The following is an 18,529-nucleotide window of genomic DNA, read 5'->3' as shown; positions in this document are numbered from 1 at the left end:
TTTATAAATTTTGGATGTAAACACCATTACTCGTAAAGTAGATTGGTTTGAATTGTTTTAATTAGTCGTTTGAAGTCAATCCCATTAGGTTTTTGAGTTAAGCTCACCAAGTCTTTTGTGAATTTAACTTCAAAATTTATCGGATTACTTCAAATGACGAATTTAAGTCGTTGAAACCGATATACTATACAAGTGATGCGTTTATATGTCAAACTTATAAATTTTTGAATTAATTTAGTATAAAATCAAGCCATCAAAAATTGATAAAAAAAATTATCACATTAAAATGAACTTATAAAACTTCATTTTCTAACAGCTTGACTTTATACTAAATTAAGTAGAAATTTTTTAAGTTCAAGACGTAAATACGTCACTTGTGAAATAGATTGTTTTGAACGGTTAGAATTTATTATTTGAAGTCATTTCGGTAAAGTCTAAAATTAAACTCACCAAAAAAAATTAATAAACTTAAGAGCGCCCTAATTCTATCTTCAAATCAATCTATTAACAACGTTGGATGCTCATATTTTCTTTTATTCTGTTTTTACTATAATGAATTTGAACATGACCAAAAGCACAAAAGAAGAATACAAAAAAAAAATATATTATTTATTTAATTGCTTCCAACTTCCATGACAAACCTTTTCTAATGTACAAAAGAAGTATACAAAAAAAAAAGTCTATATATTTTCATATTATAGCGAATTGATCACTTGTTGCAACTTATTCGCCTTCATCAAATAAAACAAAACTTATTTTATAGTATACATGCATTAAAGAAAGATGTAGGAATTAATACATCAGGTATCCATGGTTAATGCATAATGTATGTAATTAGGAGCGCAGCTAGCATTAACACATAAGCAATCCCTTGATCAATTGCCTTAGCTGCATCACAAAACAAAAACAAAAACATAGTATAAGTTATTCAGCAACAAAAATTTGTTCCATAATATTGCCAAGTTCATTGATATTCTTTTTCTTTACCAAAATGAAATTGTATTTCTTTTCAAAATTCCTTACTTCTTTTCTATCTACAAAACAAATTGCTTAAAACAGAACACATATCAAGTGTACAATTCATAAACTTGAAGCAAAAACAAGTTTACCAAAAGAAATTAACTATCTCAAAATGTGGCGTTCACTACCTAAGCATATCTATATATTAAGATATAGAAGTAAGGTTACTTTTTTCTTGCAACCATATAATGAACCATTATGAAATTAATTATTCATTGTTTTAGTCAAGTAATAACTAAAATAAAATCTGGAATAAATTAATGATACCGACCGTCAAGTTTGCCGGTGCTAAGAGTAGCTTGACAGAGGCAAGGATGGAGGAGAAGCGCGAGCAAGGCATAGGCGAGAACGAGAACAGGTGCCTTCATGGAAGCCATTTTATGATGCTTTTGTAGAATATATATTTGAGTTGTATGTAATGTTTTTTATGTGAGTCTTGATGAGGAAGAAAGATGAGTTGACACAGGTGTGATGAGGTGAGTATTTATAGGCAGCAAAGAGGGTGTTTGTTTGAAAAAAAAAAATGAAAAGAAAATACAATCGTTTTCAACAATGCCTACCTGTTGAATTGTACAAGTTTTGACAAGTCAAAGATTAATTGTAGGAACTGTAGAACGATGCACTTATTTATTTATTTTTATTTTCAAATTTAAGTTGTTGTAGTATGACTGGAACTGGATGTACATGCACAGCGGAATGTACCAACATTTATTTTTTGTACAATGGTAAATACTAAATAGTCATATTGGTGGAGAATTCAATAAAGATTCAGATTAATTATTTGGGTTCAACGTGGACTTCAAATTAAAGTCGCTTGGTTTGAAAATAAATAATCTATTTTACTCTTTCAGTCTGTGGACCTCTTCTCTGATTCTGTTGGCTAAATCTATCTAAATTCATAATACATAAAAGAGAATTAATTGAAAAAAAAAATAACAATTGTATTGTTATCATTGTACATAAAGCGTTAACTGTATTGGTATTTATCTAAGTTTTTTCTTAAATATTATTGATATCTTTCTAAATTGATAATACATAAATGGCTTATTATTAATTTATTATATACACCTTTAGCGTTTTGAAATAAAAAAAAATGTTTGTCCAAATTCAAATATTTATTTTTTTTTGTTAAAGTTACTCATTGTAGTTGTGGAAAAACTCGGATTCAAATTCCACTTATCACATTATATATTTTTACATTTTATATTTCAGTCCTCCTATCTAAATTTTTTAATTTCATCCCTTCTAGAAATAGACAAATAAATTAGATAGAATGTGCAACTTTTTCTATACAAAACCTACATACAGTGGCAGAACCAAGGGGGTGCGAGCAGGGGCCAGGCACCCCCCGTAAAATCTGATTTGCTTAATTAAAATACTGTGTACCAAAGAAGTCATGTTCATGTGGCACCCCCCAAACTTATCAAATGAATGCCTCCTAGTTCCGCCCCTGCCTACATATACTGAGGAAAGGAGCGGGTAGGAGTGTCAATGGGTACGGTAAGGGTCGGGTAGAAGCATTTTCATACCCGTACCCTATCCTTACCCGTACTCTACCCTTACCCATTGTAGTTGTCGGATAACGAAACGGTAGCGGATAAATAATGGTTAATACTTGTATAATAATTATTTTTATTATTTATTAAATAAAACACTAAGACACGTTTATGTGGCACATATATAATCACATTACTAATATAAAAATTAATTCCAACTAAATTATTTTTTTTATCAAAATACAAATTCAAAAACACAAATATCTCTGTTCTTTAATAAATAAAAAATCAGGCATGCAAATAAAAGCAAGATGTTCAATTGTTCAAGTGTTTTAATGGTGAATTATGTTTAACACAGCTACATAAATGATCAATTGTTCAAGTTAGAAAATTTAATAAATTTTATTTTCCAAGATCAAGAGTAGTTGCCAGTTGGACTGCTAGAGATGGATAATAATTCAATGCTCATTAAGATATATAATATATATATATATATATATAATTTATATAATTACCAGATCGGGTAACATGTACGAAACAAGATTTACCCGTACCCTTACCCGTTTTGATAACGGAAAAAAAATATTTACTCATATCCGTACTCGATAAGTTTACGAAGAAAAAAATCTTACCCATACCTATCTTATCGAATACGGTACGGGTCGGGTAAACGGATAAAAGGGTGCCATTGACACCCCTAGGAGCGGAGGCAATCTATCATATCAAATTCAATCCGACGTTCAATCAAAACCGTTTGATTTGTAATAAAATTCATATACACTTTATTGGTTCGAATTCCATCAAACCATCCTTATTCTCGTCTAGAGGACTTTTCTTTTTCATTCTAACTATAGAAACAAAATAGCACAAGGTGACGTGCAGGGTCATGTCAGAATATCAGATCAGATTGACTTGATCAAATTTAAAGCTCTGCAACCCTAATAAAACTTTGTTGTCCATACCAGTGTTTTAAATAGCGCGATATAGCGGCGCTATAGCGTTTTCCGACCAAAAAAGCTATGGCGCTATGCCCAAATAGCGCCGCTATAGCGCGCTATTCCGCGCTATAGCGCCGCTATTTGAGCATAGCGCGATTTTTTTAACCCGTACGCTATTTCGCGATAAACGCTATTTAAACCATTGGTTCATACTGATACCGTTACTACTAGTGAAATGATATCCTCTGCGGAGTTTTTCCGTGCGAAGCTGTGCGGAGCTTTTAATCTGGTATGTTCGTTTCGGATCGGACGGACCAGATTAAAAGTTCCACAAATTTTGAGAATTTTTTTTTTAATTCAAGCAAGATTTGATCTGGTCCGTCAGATTCGAAACGAACGTATCAGATTAAAAGCTCCACACAGCTCCGCACATAAAAACTCCGCAGAGGATACGCTTCCTACTACTAGTAAGGTCATGGTCATGGATATACGTACAAAGGTCAGATGTTGAATTGATTGTCGTGTCGCCAATAACAGAAACAAAGGTCAAATAATATTAATGGGACGGAAGTTGAATTCATCTGAAGTCAGATTTAATCGGCTCTAATTAATATTAATTTTTCCTTTTTTGCTATTTTGTCAAAATTTTATCTTCTCAATTTGGCGTGCTATTAATCAATCTATTATATATGGAGCGTGCCATGTACGGTCGCCAAAGTTGGTGATAGAAAAGAAGGGGAAAAGGTGTATCGACTCTTGGCTGTTGTTGTCTGACTTGAATCTGGTTTAACAGAATTTTTTATTTCTAAATATTTATTAAAAAAAATATAAAAATTAAATGACTTGTGTGGAAATTATGATCTTTTATTAGAAATAATATTGGGATATTGATAATTTTCTGTGACGGAACATGAAGGGGAGTCCATATTCTCTGAGGTAATAGAATATTTAAGTATAGATCTGGATTATTTGATCAGAATTCAGATCTGATTCAAGATGAAATGTACAGGATCTCTTTAATATTTGTGTCAAAGCAAATTGAATGGTCCAGATCTAAACTCTTTAATAATTCGGCTCCTTTATAATTACCTAAAATAAAAATAAATAAAAATCGGCGATTCAGTTTGTGATAGAAGTACTACCAAGTACCAACATCTATCTATTTTTCTTTATTGTTTATAAATATTTTTTTTTGTACTGGTTCAATTGTTCAAACCTCGACTACACCGAAATACTGTAAGAAACTTAGAACAGTTCAAAAACCTAGCATATTAGTCAGATTCCATGTTTACACACCACACCTTCCATTCAATTTTCAATTTTTCATGGCTGGTGTATACCGTACGTTAGGATACGCGTGTTGTACTTGGCTATGGTTGCAAATTTGCAATTTTGCATATGGGTTAAATGTAAGTGCTGATATTAAAGAGGCACAGCTGTACACAGTTGACATTTTTAAACAATATTAATTGAGTAAGGCTACGCTACTTTGCGAATTAAATGTACTATTTTAATTCGCACTCATATTTCTAGTTTCGAAGTCCAAATAGCCGATCCAAACCATTAGATGTTTAATCTATATTAAAATGTGCTTGGAGACCAAATTTTACATTTTTTGAAATTTTTTTACAATTTATTAAGATCGTTTGAAAATCGCTGTTTTTATTAAAATTTTGCACCATTAAAAAACAGTGATTTTCAAACTATCTTCATAAATAGTAAAAAAAAATTCAAAAAATGTAAAATTTGGTCTCCAAGCACATTTTAATATAGATTAAACATCAAATGGTTTTAATCGGCTATTTGGACTTCGAAACTAAAAATATATTAATTTGTTTTTCAGATTAACTTTCTTTATCGTTGGAGATGGAGGTGGCAATAGATTTAAATTTTACAATTTGTCTCATCTATTATTATAGTGCAGCATGTATTTCAATTAAAACAAGAAATATATTTCGTTCTAAATATATATTGTCAAATGTTATTTTTTATTAAATTGAGCTTTTACAATAATAGTATTTTTATTACAAATTTATATATTGTGATTCAGTAATGAGTTTTCTTTTTTTTTTCAAAAATTGATAATTAAGCCATTTAACTATTTAATATTTATAAAAAAAATTGTAATTCTCAGATAATATTGTCATCATGGCTCATTAGAAATTTTCCCATTTATAATTTGTCTTAACTATATATTTAATGGTGGTAGCAGGATGGATACGTCTATGAATATATTTTTTTATTGTTCCCGTCGTTGTTTCAACCTACCATTTGTCAAGATTGAATGTTACACGATTTTCATATTTCGAGATTGAAAAAATAAAATAACAACCTATCATTTGTCAAGGTGCATTAATTAAAGAAAGCAAACACATAGAAAGCATTTGAGATTATTAAAAGAACATCAAAGACCAAAATTATATTTTCCCCCAACAAAATTAATTAGTTTGACTATTAGGTCGTTATATAATAGACTAATAGAGTAGGGTTATAATGTAGTGTTGGCTTGTACTCTAGTCATACTTTATACTTTTATTTTCGTTTTTAAAGTCTGAACAGTTGATTTGAACTGTTTAATAGGATATTTGTACTAATATGTGCTTGGAGATCAAATTTATTTTCTTGGAAAACAAAATCAATTTTTCTCGCTAAGTATAAAATTATTGTTATCAAGAGATTATGAACCATTCAAAACAGTGATTTTATATCTATCTAAAAAAATATAAATTTGATCTCTAAGCATATTTTAATACGAAGATCATGTTGAGCGGTTCGATCCGACTGTTCAAACTTTGAAAACGAAGAAAATGATACAAAGCAAAATTGAAAACAAAATCAATAATGCATTTTAATCCTACTCTTTATTATAATAAGCAATTCAAAACTTGGTCAAGTTTAATAATATTCGAAGAGATTGAGTTTATACCAGATGTAATAATTTCAAACAAATTCATGCAAATGTTTAAATTTTATATATTTATCTCACATACAGATTACTAAAATGTACCATGTAGGTAATTAACTAATTATGATGGAATTATTAGGTAGTCAAATTAATCGAAAATCTAGCTACTAGTTTTAGAAATATTCACAATTTGATATACTCTCAAGGTTCATCATTAATTATCTAATTAGTGGATCTAACTACGAAAATTTAGTTTTCACATTTACGTAATTTCATTTCAGAAGTGATTATTTAAGTAGAAGAATTAATGCTAGTTTATTTTTATTTTCTAACTAGTGGTCCCACGCAAATTATTCTCTTTTCAAGTTTGCGTTGTTATTTATTACGTAATAATAGGTGGTGAAATGTGAATCACAAGAAATGTTAAAATGACATCTTAATTCAATTATTGATAAAATGTTGACAATCAAGAAGTCTCTATTAATGGTAATAAGTTAGTGTTGGGTCCCCACATATTATTTAGGACTTATTTGTAAATTATATTGTTTTTGTAATATAAATCTTCTGTTTTAACCACTTTGTAATTTGTATAATCTATCTAAATTTACGGTAGGTTATTTTTCAAGAGAGACATAATAGATAAGAAAATTTGTCTCAACTCTCAGCCATCTGAACTGGTAGGATGAAATTCAGACTATTTATTTTAACCTGACACTAATCTTAAAGTGCCCCGTGCATTTAAGGCAAATCTTAAAGTGTCCCGTACATTCGGACTATGTATTAATTTGTAAGAAGTAAATTCATTTGAGTTGCTGGGATGTACTCTTATAACTTCTTTATTAATTACAAACTATGGAATATTTGTAGGGGTAAAAACGGAGAGAATAGTGGTAAAACCTTATCCGTATCTCTTTCTTTATTTTTCAGATATGGATACGGAGCGAATATTAGATGTATCAGATGGATTCAGATACGAATCGGGATCAAATCGGATATATATTAAAATAATATTAAAAAATATTAAAGTTCATTATATTTATCTAATTATAACGGTGAATAATATAATTTTTTATAATATATAGTATATATCTACTATTCAAATACAAATAATTGAAACGTAAAATCATATCATTCTTATTCACACGAATATTCAGATATCCACATCTTAATTCGAATCGGATATTATCCATACCATTTTCACCCTAAATACTTGTCATGTTTCAATGTAATTTTCTTAACATCCCAATAGTCGTTAAGTGGGGCCCAACATCTTTACCCGTGTCGCCGTGTCGGGCATACAACAGTCTATGACTGGACTATAAATTATCATGTCAGCCCAACAAGCCGGCCTATCTATCATCTTCCCTCTTGATCTAATTCTCATTTTTCTAGTCGGCGCTCCTTGGACCTTCAATGGTCATACCATAACCAGACTCAGGCGCCGACTTTGTTTATAGAGGCCCAAAATTCTATTCAAAGGACACCAAGCCCATAACAGATACTTATTTGTCTGTGCTCTAAAACAAATGGGCCTGGACCCAACCTACACCTGGGCCTGACTAGATAATTTAAGCAGCAGAAATCTGTTTATTTGGAAATGAGAAAGGTGTAGGTCCGATGTCCATCGGATCAAGTTTGGCTCCGATGGGCAGATATACCGTCTAATTTGGTTCAGAATTTGTGCGCACGAATATTAAAGCAGACGTAAAAGTTCTGGCACGAATCTTAAAGCCAATCCGACGGTGATTGAATCCGTTGGAACCAAAGTAGGCCCGATGCCCATCGGACCTACTCTGTTTCCTTTGGAAATAAATGGATACTTATTTTTCCGAATTTTTTATGTGTAACATAAAAAAAAAATGGAAATTTAAAACCTGCACCTGATTTTGGAAGAATTCCAAAAATATTAGGCTCTGGATAGATCCTGAGTTGTTATCTAGCAGACCAGTCCAGCAGGGAAGAGGGGGCTGTTCGATGGGTTCTCTCACCGTCAGATATGCTTTAGGATTCGTGTGAACGAATTTTAAAGCAAACGCGAATCCTAAAACAGATCCGACGGTGAAGAGAACCCATCGAACACAAAAGTGCTCCGATGGGCGTCGGACGCCCCCCTCTCCCGTCCAGCAGATCATTTACATACCAGTTCTCCTATAAAATAGTCGGTTGAATTATCTAACGGGTGAATTGTCCAACAGACCTGATTATTTTTGTATTTCTTCCAGAAACAGATGTTGGTTTTGAATTTTTTTTTTATGTTATAGATGAAAATTTCGGCTTCTTTTCTTGAAATAATGATAGTCCAAAATATACCATGTTGCACAACTCATTATATATATACTACAAGAGTCAATATTGTATAATCTATGTTCCCTGCCTTTGCACGTGTACAGCAAGGCAAGGGTTAACGATTTTGTTTTGCCAGACTCATACTAGTTCTAATATCTATTTTGTCCCTGTAATTTCATGGCATGCAATGGACGTGTTATTTGTTTAGTGAAGTAGAGAATCAGCATTTGATTTTTGTACATCGCTATGTAATTAGTTAAATGCGGATCATATTTTGTGTTCACCCTCGTCAAAATCTCTTTCCTGTACATTTAATAATACTGATCACATATGTGGAAGATATATAATTGAAATTTTCTATAACATGATTCTATTGATGCTGTACAATCGTTTGCACTTTGCAGACATCTCACTTTTATGCAATACTAATATCATCTAGATTTTCACATTGCCGTGAAAGGCTTGTTTTCAAGTATGTAAATATTTCGCTTGAAAAAGATGGATAAAATAAATGCATCCACCATGATGACAATTTTTTAAGAACTATGTATGCATGTGTAAATTAAAATTCTATGTTAACATTGTCAGCAAGCCATGATGACAATTTGGTGTTTCGAATTTTATTTAACATTTTAATATATTTTTAATGAGGTTGAAACACTATGAAAAATATTCACTGGTTATACTTCCAACTTTTTCATAAAAAAAAGGTCAATTGTTTCTAATGCCCATTAGAAATTAGGAATTTGCTTATTCTCCCCTCAAAACAATAATATATTTCATGTTTCGCATTTTCTTCATTTAATTATAATAATCTTAATTAAAATTTACTTAATTCATCATTGTTTTAAATCTCAGTTTTACCCTCACGTTTCTCAACCAAAGAATTACTGTACTTTATATGATTGACCCGTTTCTAAATCATAGTCTAGCATAGTATTTTTAGTCTTTACCAAGATTATAAATAGCGATTATAGCGGCATAGCGGGGAGACAAAAAAAAGCTATTGCGAATAGCGTAACTATAGCGGAAGCTATTATCCATAGCAATTTTTCCTTTTCAAATTTTATATTCTATATTTATACTAATTATCAACATAATCAATATTGGAGAATTGAGGTAATAACTAAATGACAACTAATCTAATTCTATACTTTTTATCAATTACGCAAATAAGAATGAAAAAAAAATCTAAAAAGTATTAATAGTTCATACTTCATAGTATTACATATTATAATAGACGAAAAGCAATAATTTTATAAGGTAAATGAAGTCAATATACATATTTAAACATTTTATATATTATAATAATAATAATCAAAATCAACTTTCAATTGAAACGAACGATAATAATTTTACAAATGAATACTATACGAAGAGCAATCAAAATGAAGAATTAATATTTGAATATTTCTCCATATAGAATGAGAAAATAAATCATAAATAAAAACAAAAGCACATAGGTTGGTTTAGCATACTTATCATAGAAGATCATGTAGTATTAGAAATAAGAATGGAAGTACAAAAGCTCATATAAATTGCAAAAAAAACTCCATGTAGCATAGCGGTAATAGCGGTCAATTATTATAGCGATAGCAGTTGCAGCTAAGTTAGCGCACTTTTATCTCATAGCAATAGCTAGCTATTTAGAACAATGGTCTTTACCATGTGCAGGAGTGGAGCTTAACTTTCAAAATACGAGGGTCAAATTTAAACAGTGTCAATCATATAAATTTTTTGTATTGCGATTGGGGATCAATTTTATTGGAGCAAAGCTAGGGTGTGATGTGCTTACCAAGAGAGTTTGGTGAGCACAACTCCAAAAGTGTATCGGATCGGCTTCAAACGACAAATTTAAACCGTTGAAATCCATGTACTTCATGAGTGATGCATGTAAATATAAAATTTTGAAAGTTTCGAATTCATTTGCTACAAGGTCAAGCGGTCAAAGATATCAATCTTTTATAAGTTGTTTTATATATTCATTTTCTCATCATTTCTTTAACCGTTTGATCTTCTAGCAAATAAATTCGAAACTTTCAAATTTTTACACGTACATGCATCACTCATGAAGTGCATGGATTTCAACAGTTTGAATTTATCGTTTGAAACCGATTCGATACACTTTTTGAATTGTGCTCACCAAATCCTCTTGGTGAGCACATCACACCCTAGCTTTGCTCATTTTATAGTATAGGTAGCATTTTATTCTAAATTATATAGAAAATTATGTATAAATATAAAAATATTCAAAATAAATGAACAATTAGACCCTCGTATCCTCTTATTTAATCCGCCCCTGACTATGAGATCAATTAAATAAAATCTAATTCAGATTATTCTAATTAAATTGAAAAGAGAAAACATAAAATATTATAATTTGAAGGAAAATTAAGCAACTTTTAAAGTTTTGATGGAAACACAAACAAATTTCTGATATTTTAATGGGTATATCAACAATTACCAAAGAGAGAAAAAAAAACACAGAGACAACAGTACCGTGATTAGTCACACAATAAGCTTCGGTCTCCAAATTGCTGTGATCCTTCTTTCGGAGAAATCAAAGTTCGAGCACACAGTAAGGACGAAATGCTCACGCAACCCGCCAAACAATAAATGGATACTCAATTGTGAGCTCGAGAGAAAAGAGACTTCATACAGCGCGACCGTGGTGAAATCTAGCGAAAAAGGAAGTAGGCGAAGGTGACTGGACCGTCGTGCCTCTCTTCTTCTTCTTCTCAACGGCGGTGGAGGTGGTTTGATAGAGGCGTGGCGGCGACGAGCTGAGCTCCGACCTGACTAGGTTTGCTTTTTTTGCACACTCGAAATCATTTGAATTTGTTGTGAGATTTTGTTCCGATCAGAGTGAGAAACCCACAAGCGGAGTTACAATGTAAAAAAAAAAAATTCAGACAGGTTCAGTTACTTCTCTCTCTCGACTCAGTTTATTGTCTCTGTCAATCAAGCCATGCTCTCATTCTCCTATATAAATCCCTGTAGATCTGAAATCAACAAACCCAACCATCCCTGCTTTGCTGTTCAAGCATCTCAACTTTTCGAGCTTCTCTTCTGAGCAGATATGGCGAATGCTACACCTGGGACTGTGCCATTGCATCTTCTGAGCATGGGCACAGGATCTCGAGACATGGCTAGTTTGGGGATGGTTAGATCTAGAGTTTGTTGTTATCGTACTAGGAAGTGGAACCTGGTGATGTGCACGGCGCTATCTGGCAGCGGCACCGAGGATGCTGCTATTGGAGAGGTTGTTTCTAAGCCTCGTCGCTTTCCTAGGTAAGGGGTAATTCACTCATTGTGCTTTATCGACATATATATCTGTAATAGCTGCCTGTGTATGTAATTCACTTTTACCTGCTTTCTATAATAGTCTCTATTGCAGTATTAATTGCAGTGCTCGGTATATCAGTGGTTTGATTGCACAAGTATATTTTACTTTGAAATTTGATATATGTGGATCCAGTTTTTCACCTAACATGTTTATTTGTGCAGAGTAGCTGGAATGGGATCAAAGTTGATTGGATGTGGATCTGCTGTGCCGAAATTAGAGATAACTAATGATGATTTGGCAAAAATTGTTGAAACATCTGACGAATGGATTGCTGTTCGCACTGGAATTCGTAAAAGACGAGTTCTAACAGGTAGAGTAGTTCTTCAGTTTTACAATAAGTGATTGTCTAGTGATTGCCCTTCAATTAGCTCTTATTATGAACTGTACCAGATACCCCACTTTTCTTCAAAATTATGAACTGTACCAGTCAGTCATATTAATTTCACTGCTTTCATCTTGATGGCCCAAATTCTAATCTGTGCATAAAACAACTACTGTAACTGTACAAGGCACATAATACTTATATTGAGCCGGGCCAGTTTAAAACCAAGATCTATGCTAGCAAGTTTTGTCATATACTTTTCAACTTTTTGTATGCTTGTGGCTATGCATCAGCTTTTTTTTTTTTTTTTTTTTCTTTTATCTGCTTACATTAGGTGAGGAATCAGTGAGAGGGCTTGCAATTGAGGCAGGAAAGAATGCCCTTGAAATGGCCCAAGTGGAACCTGATGAGGTTGATCTTGTTATCTTATGCACTTCTACTCCTGACGACCTTTTTGGTTCTGGACCTCAGGTAATAACACCAAGTCATATATTGTCATGTGCACATACCAGACGGTCAGATTAGAAAACATACCATTGCTGTATTGTTGCAGTTCAGGACAGCACTGCATGGTATTTATTTTCTTGTTTGGGTATTTTTTTCTTTTTGTTTATAGCCTATGAAATGGGCAGGCAGTTAGTTAACATATTGCATTTAAGTTTAATTAACTAAAAGGAAATGCAATCGTTATTTGTGAGGCTGGTATGGTACCAGCATTGATCTCAACTGGTACAAGCTGCACATGAAAACTAAAACAAATCACAAAGAGGCGATTTGCAATCATACTGGCAATAGTCTTTACATTTAGTTTGTTTAATCGATATATAATAAGTCTTTTAAATGAAATTGTAAATTAAAATTTGTGACTATTTTTTTCTCATTTACTTAATTATTATGTGTTTATAAATACTTCAAAGATGGCCAAAATAAACTTGTGTTTGGCTGAACATAAACAGGTGCACACAGCCATAGGTTGCAAAAATGCATGGGCCTTTGATGCAACAGCTGCATGTAGTGGATTTCTTGTTGGTCTAATCACTGCCACTCGTTTCATTAAAGGTAATTTGAGTGGAGAATAATATCTATAGGCTAGATCTTAGGAAGTTCATTGCATTAACACTTGATTAATATAGGTGGTGGCTATCAGAATGTGCTAGTTATAGGTGCAGATTGTCTCTCAAAGTACGTTGATTGGACTGACAGAGGCACGTGCATCCTATTTGGTGATGGTGCTGGTGCCGTGTTAGTTCAGGTAACTATTGTTTTTCAGAAGCTTTTATTCGAGTGATTTGCTAAGTCTGAATTAGTCAAAACCTAATTTGGGTTGGAGCTTGATACATATAGCTGCTGCTTGCATTTGCTAATACACAAACAACACAAAATTAATAGTGGATTCAAACTGCTTGATGTACTTTCCCTATTGTTTTAATCTAATTTTATTTTTCTTGAAATTTTGAAGGCAACGGCTGCTGAGGAGGATGGCCTTTTGGGATTTGACATTCACAGTGATGGGCAAGGTTACAGGTAACAATCTTTCATTCATTCTAGATATGTTGCTTCATTGAAGGATGTTGCTATTGTGAAAATATACTCGCTGGTTCTTAATTTAGATGTTGATTCTTTTCATAGTGTATAGCCTGGACTCAACAGAATGCAAACAAACAAACAAAAAAGATTGGTGCAGTACTGACTAGACATAATTCATGTTTAATTATAGGCACCTAAATGCAAAAACAGGCAAAGTCGGAATGGAGGAAGTGATTTCAAGCACCAATGGCTCCACAAATTTCCCTCCAAAGAAACCTGATTTCTCTTATATTCAGATGAATGGGAAAGAGGTGTTTCGGTTTGCAGTGAGATGTGTGCCTCAATCTATAGAGGCCTCACTTGAAGAGGCTGGGTTTACTAGCTCTAACATTGATTGGCTGCTTCTTCACCAAGTATGCTAGCTTTTGTTCCTAGAAAAATAAATTTAGTTCCATGCAGCCAGGGTCAATTCATCTCAGCATCCAAATTTGGTCCTTGTGATCCCTTTCTGGCTGTGTTTTTCTTTCTTTTTGCGTGTGTAGTGGTGGTGGTGATGGTGGTTGCGTGCAGATTAAAGATTGTTTTGAACCTCAAGCTGTTACTTTAATGCATATTATATCAAGCAAAAAGCAAGCAAGCCAATACGAGTCACCTAAAATAAAATAGTACGGTGCCAGTTTAAAGGAGCTTTAGCCAATAAAAGGCAGCTCAAAAGAAGAAGAAAAAACAGCGCATGGTTGTACCATTCGGAAATTTCTGATGATAAGAGTTATTTTTCTTTTTTGCTTATAATTTGTATTGGTTTTCAATTTGTATAGGCCAATTGGCGAATAATAGATGCGGTTGCAACAAGGTTGCATATTCCATCAGAAAAGATCATATCAAATCTAGCAAACTATGGCAACACAAGCGCTGCATCTATTCCTCTGGCATTGGATGAGGCAGTACGTTGTGGTAAAGTGAAAGGTGGCGACATAATTGCAGCGTCCGGATTCGGAGCTGGGCTTACTTGGGGATCTGCAATAATGAGGTGGCAATAAGAAAAGGAGATTGATGTGCTCAATTTTGAGTATTTTTTTTTTTGCTTGTTGTTTTGCTTCTTGGTATTTTGATGTTTGACTTGTGAAGTTTGCAGCACCTGTAATAATTATTGGTTTTCTTTTTTCTCCTGCATTGGTGAAAGGTTGCTGATAACTTACCATAAAAAATTTTAAATTAGTTATCTTGGCACTTGGAATCAGGTCTTGTATTTGCTTGCAGTATTATTTTTTTACCCTTACATTAGATGAGTTATCGACGGTAAATTTTTTGAGGGGAGTTTATTGTTATTGAATAATTCCAGCGGTTGGCTACTCCAGAGAAGGTGCCAGAAGTCGCAAATCCATCTCACAACATAACAGATACATTGTACAAGCAACATTTTTTGCTCCCTCTACCACTCTAGTTATCATTTTTTTTTTTTTTGAGATAAAATGGGTCGAGTCCTTTAATTTTAAATATTCATAAAAGATTTTCCAACTGAATTTTAATATCGAGTCTAACTAGTATGATATCGGTGTCACATGACATTAACTTCAAAATTGATTGAATATATTTCAAACGACTAATTCAAACTATTCAAATCAATTTACTTTATGAGTGATACATTTATATGCAAACTTTTTATATTTTTGAGTTATTTTAGTATCAAATCAAGCGTTAAAAAAATTGAAAAATGAATGTATTAAAATTAACTTAAAAACTCACATATTTAACCGCTTGACTTATATCAAATAAATTCAAAAGTTATAAATTTTATATGTAAACGCACAACTAATGAAATAGATCAGTTTGAACAATTTTGATTCACTGTTTGAAGTCAATTCGATAAATTTTGAAGTTGGTGTTATATAAACTGAAATGACACTGACGGACTTGATGTGCGTTCTTTTAGAAACACTAGAAAGTTATCTGTGCAACGGACAATTTATAATTTAATACATTTCTTTTATTTTGATTAAGTTGTTTTTTGTGATTTCAACATGAAGGTAACATGGTTTTAGTCATTGTATTGATGTGCATTTTCTTCATCCATGCAAGGTTATTATATTTGTGAAATGCCAAGAAACAATTGTTCTCATCATACAGCAAGGAGAGATCTTGACTGGTACATATCAGTACGGGTACGGCGCACATTAGGCTATACAAATTCTGGGAGCATTAATTAAATTTACATATGCTCAATAAATCACTTAAAACTAAATTGGTTGAAAAACATTTGTCTGGATCTGAAACCAGTACTGCACATTAAGGCTACTTGCACATGCTTTTGTTATTTTTCTGAGAGTAGAGTACTGCACATTAGGCTACTTGCACATGCTTGGTTATTTTTCTGGCAACATTCAGGAGCCTTGACAAATCGATTAAACTAAACATTTTGAAAGATAGCAAGCCAAAGAAAAATGAATTGATTTGGTACATACTCCTGAACTTGCAACAAATAAAAATGCAGAACTTCAATATATGATTTCAATAGAACAATTTAAAATCATCTGCAAAAAATGGCAAGTGAATCTGATTTTTGTAGCTTCAACCATGCAAGATAAATGAATATAAATGAGCAAGCTATTCTTCGTATTCATAAGAAAATGAGTTTAAAAAAAAAAAAAGGCCGATTGAACTTTACATATATAACAAAACAATAAAAACTGTATATATATATATGCCAGTCGAACAACAACCATCTTTTCTATCACTCAAATCAGTAGTACAAGAGAAACTTTTACATAGTAATGTCGAGCTAGGCACCAATTAATCTAAATCGACAATTCCAAAATTGGAGAAAAGGATCTTTAGCTGTTGCACGAAATCTGAGCCGGTGGCGTACTCTGTTAGCATCCCCACAGCAAATCCAAACATTGCCCATCTGCATAAATAAATACATCCCATTATTATTATTCTGTCAAAACTCAACATGATAACAAGCAATTTTTTTTATATATTTCAATGCTGCTTCTAGGATAATTATGTAAACTGTAAAGCCTCTCTTTTTCTATTGGAAAATTATAAGATAAACCTGGCTCTTTTACTGGTAAACTGTAAAGTTCCAATTTTCTAAACTATGTCCTAATACCATAAGCTGGAATATTGTTACTTATTTAACTGAACAAGCTAGAAAGTCAATTTCATTTCTAAAGACTAAAAATAGAAAAAGAAATTTGATGCCATATGACAATCAACTAGAGGATGGAACCACATAATTCAACAATGCAAAATATTCATTTTTTGCCAAAAAAAATTCAAGGACACGGGGCTTAATTACCTTCCATTAGAAATCTCATTCTTGCCAACGAAACCAAAAAAGGGTCCTTGATCAGCCGCCTCCAATTTCTTCTGTTTAAAATAATCTTGTAATTCCTTGGCAACCTTTCTCTGAAACTCGAACGTCACAGCCCCCTTAAAATCGACCTCAGCCACCGCCACATTCGCCGGAGCTTGTGTTAGCGGCGATGGATCCGCCGGAGCCGTGGGTTTCACCGGCGCAGTCGGAGATGGAGGCGGAGACAAGGAAGGCGGGCTAGAGAGAGAAGGGGGAGGAGAAAGAGAAGGTCTCCTCAAGGGACCATCGGCTTTTGAGTTTCTGACAATCGTGAGTTGCCTGTAAGTGGACTTGCAGGGATGGGAAGGAGGGTAGAGCTTGAGCTTAATAGAAGTAAATGAAGATGCCAGAGACATTGGTTTAATTTGATATATCTCAGCGATTGCTTGTAAATTCTTCTACAAGATGAAAGGAAAAAGAGAGAAGGGGAAAAGGGTATGGATTTTGAGAAGTGTGTGGATAAGTGAGTGGCCAGGTAGTGTGCTTCCCTCCAGAGTGCCAGACGCACACGTGGAGAAGTCCCAAGCGACCGTTCCACGTTCGCTTCTAAGCGGATTCTGGATTTTCGGATTGAGTTTGATATTGTCTGATCCAGATTCGTTTTGGAAGTATGGGTATTGGATATTTAGATCATGGGGAGCCCGGCCCAATTCGGGAGATTTAGGTTGGTGTTTTCCCTGATGCTCAAATGGACATACTTCCAAGCTAGGTGTTGATCAAATTTTGGAATTCAGATCCACTCAGTTACCTGAACGGGTAGAATAAGATCCGGACTATTTATTTTAATCTGACACAAATCTCAAAGACTCGCGCGCATGGTGCATCTAAGACTTACCCGAATTAAAATTGCTTGGCTGAACTGCCAAAAAAAAAATTTTGCTTGGCTGAGATTCACTAAGATATATGTATTGCACGGCTGAGATTCACTAAGATGCGGTGCCTGAGGGGATACTCCAAATTTTGTGAATTGTTGGGTCAAAATTCAAAATGCCCGAGGTTGCTGCCAATTGGTACGGTAAAATATCATGTTAAGCCTTCAGCGGTTCAGCCGCATAACTGCTATGATAAGGCAACAAAAGAGAAAAAGGGTAGTAAGCCCCTTCATTTACTATATTCATTTTAAAACCAATGTTCCTTTTACATGCAATGCATCATTTTATATATATATATATATACATATATATCTTTTTTGGGTATAACTTTGATATGGTTGTGCAATTGCCTTCCTTTTCCCGGTTACTGTTCAGAACTCAACAAGCAGAGCTCAGATCATATCTGGACAAAACAGAAGTTTAAAAAAGAGATAGTATGCAGTGGAGAAAACAATTAAT

At 33.2% G+C, this 18,529-nt stretch overlaps 2 protein-coding genes and 1 long non-coding RNA gene across 5 annotated transcripts; 1 reads left to right on the top strand and 2 right to left on the bottom strand.

Annotated features, from left to right (window-relative positions):
- Positions 1–586: 586 nt before the first annotated feature.
- On the bottom strand, positions 587–1,460 carry LOC144563675 (uncharacterized). The gene is made up of 2 exons (XR_013514392.1): positions 1,292–1,460; positions 587–888 (listed from the first exon to the last, which is right to left on the bottom strand). It is a non-coding gene; the product is annotated as an uncharacterized LOC144563675 (long non-coding RNA).
- Positions 1,461–11,245: 9,785 nt separating this feature from the next.
- On the top strand, positions 11,246–15,077 carry LOC144562839 (3-ketoacyl-acyl carrier protein synthase III). 3 transcript variants are annotated; one of them, XM_078312138.1, is made up of 9 exons: positions 11,246–11,448; positions 11,646–11,936; positions 12,153–12,301; positions 12,648–12,784; positions 13,270–13,372; positions 13,447–13,565; positions 13,773–13,837; positions 14,031–14,253; positions 14,659–15,077. In XM_078312138.1, the coding sequence occupies exons 2-9, from the start codon at positions 11,725–11,727 to the stop codon at positions 14,878–14,880; spliced, it is 1,230 nt and encodes a 409-aa protein (XP_078168264.1). In that variant the 5' UTR covers positions 11,246–11,448; positions 11,646–11,724; the 3' UTR covers positions 14,881–15,077. The 3 variants fall into 3 exon arrangements, with proteins under 3 accessions (XP_078168264.1, XP_078168265.1, XP_078168266.1); XM_078312139.1 differs by having other exon boundaries at positions 11,306–11,448; positions 11,723–11,936; XM_078312140.1 differs by having other exon boundaries at positions 11,395–11,448; positions 12,158–12,301.
- A 1,431-nt stretch (positions 15,078–16,508) lies between these two features.
- Positions 16,509–17,637, bottom strand: OHP2 (one-helix protein 2). Its single transcript, XM_078312924.1, has 2 exons — positions 17,142–17,637; positions 16,509–16,745 (listed from the first exon to the last, which is right to left on the bottom strand). The coding sequence occupies exons 1-2, from the start codon at positions 17,552–17,554 to the stop codon at positions 16,631–16,633; spliced, it is 528 nt and encodes a 175-aa protein (XP_078169050.1). The 5' UTR covers positions 17,555–17,637; the 3' UTR covers positions 16,509–16,630.
- Between the last annotated feature and the right edge of the window lie 892 nt (positions 17,638–18,529).

The sequence above is a fragment of the Carex rostrata genome, chromosome 12 (genome assembly GCF_964058835.1).
Source record: "Carex rostrata chromosome 12, lpCarRost1.2, whole genome shotgun sequence".
NCBI classification, from domain to species: Eukaryota; Viridiplantae; Streptophyta; class Magnoliopsida; order Poales; family Cyperaceae; genus Carex; species Carex rostrata.
This window is presented reverse-complemented; position numbering and strand designations above follow the sequence as displayed.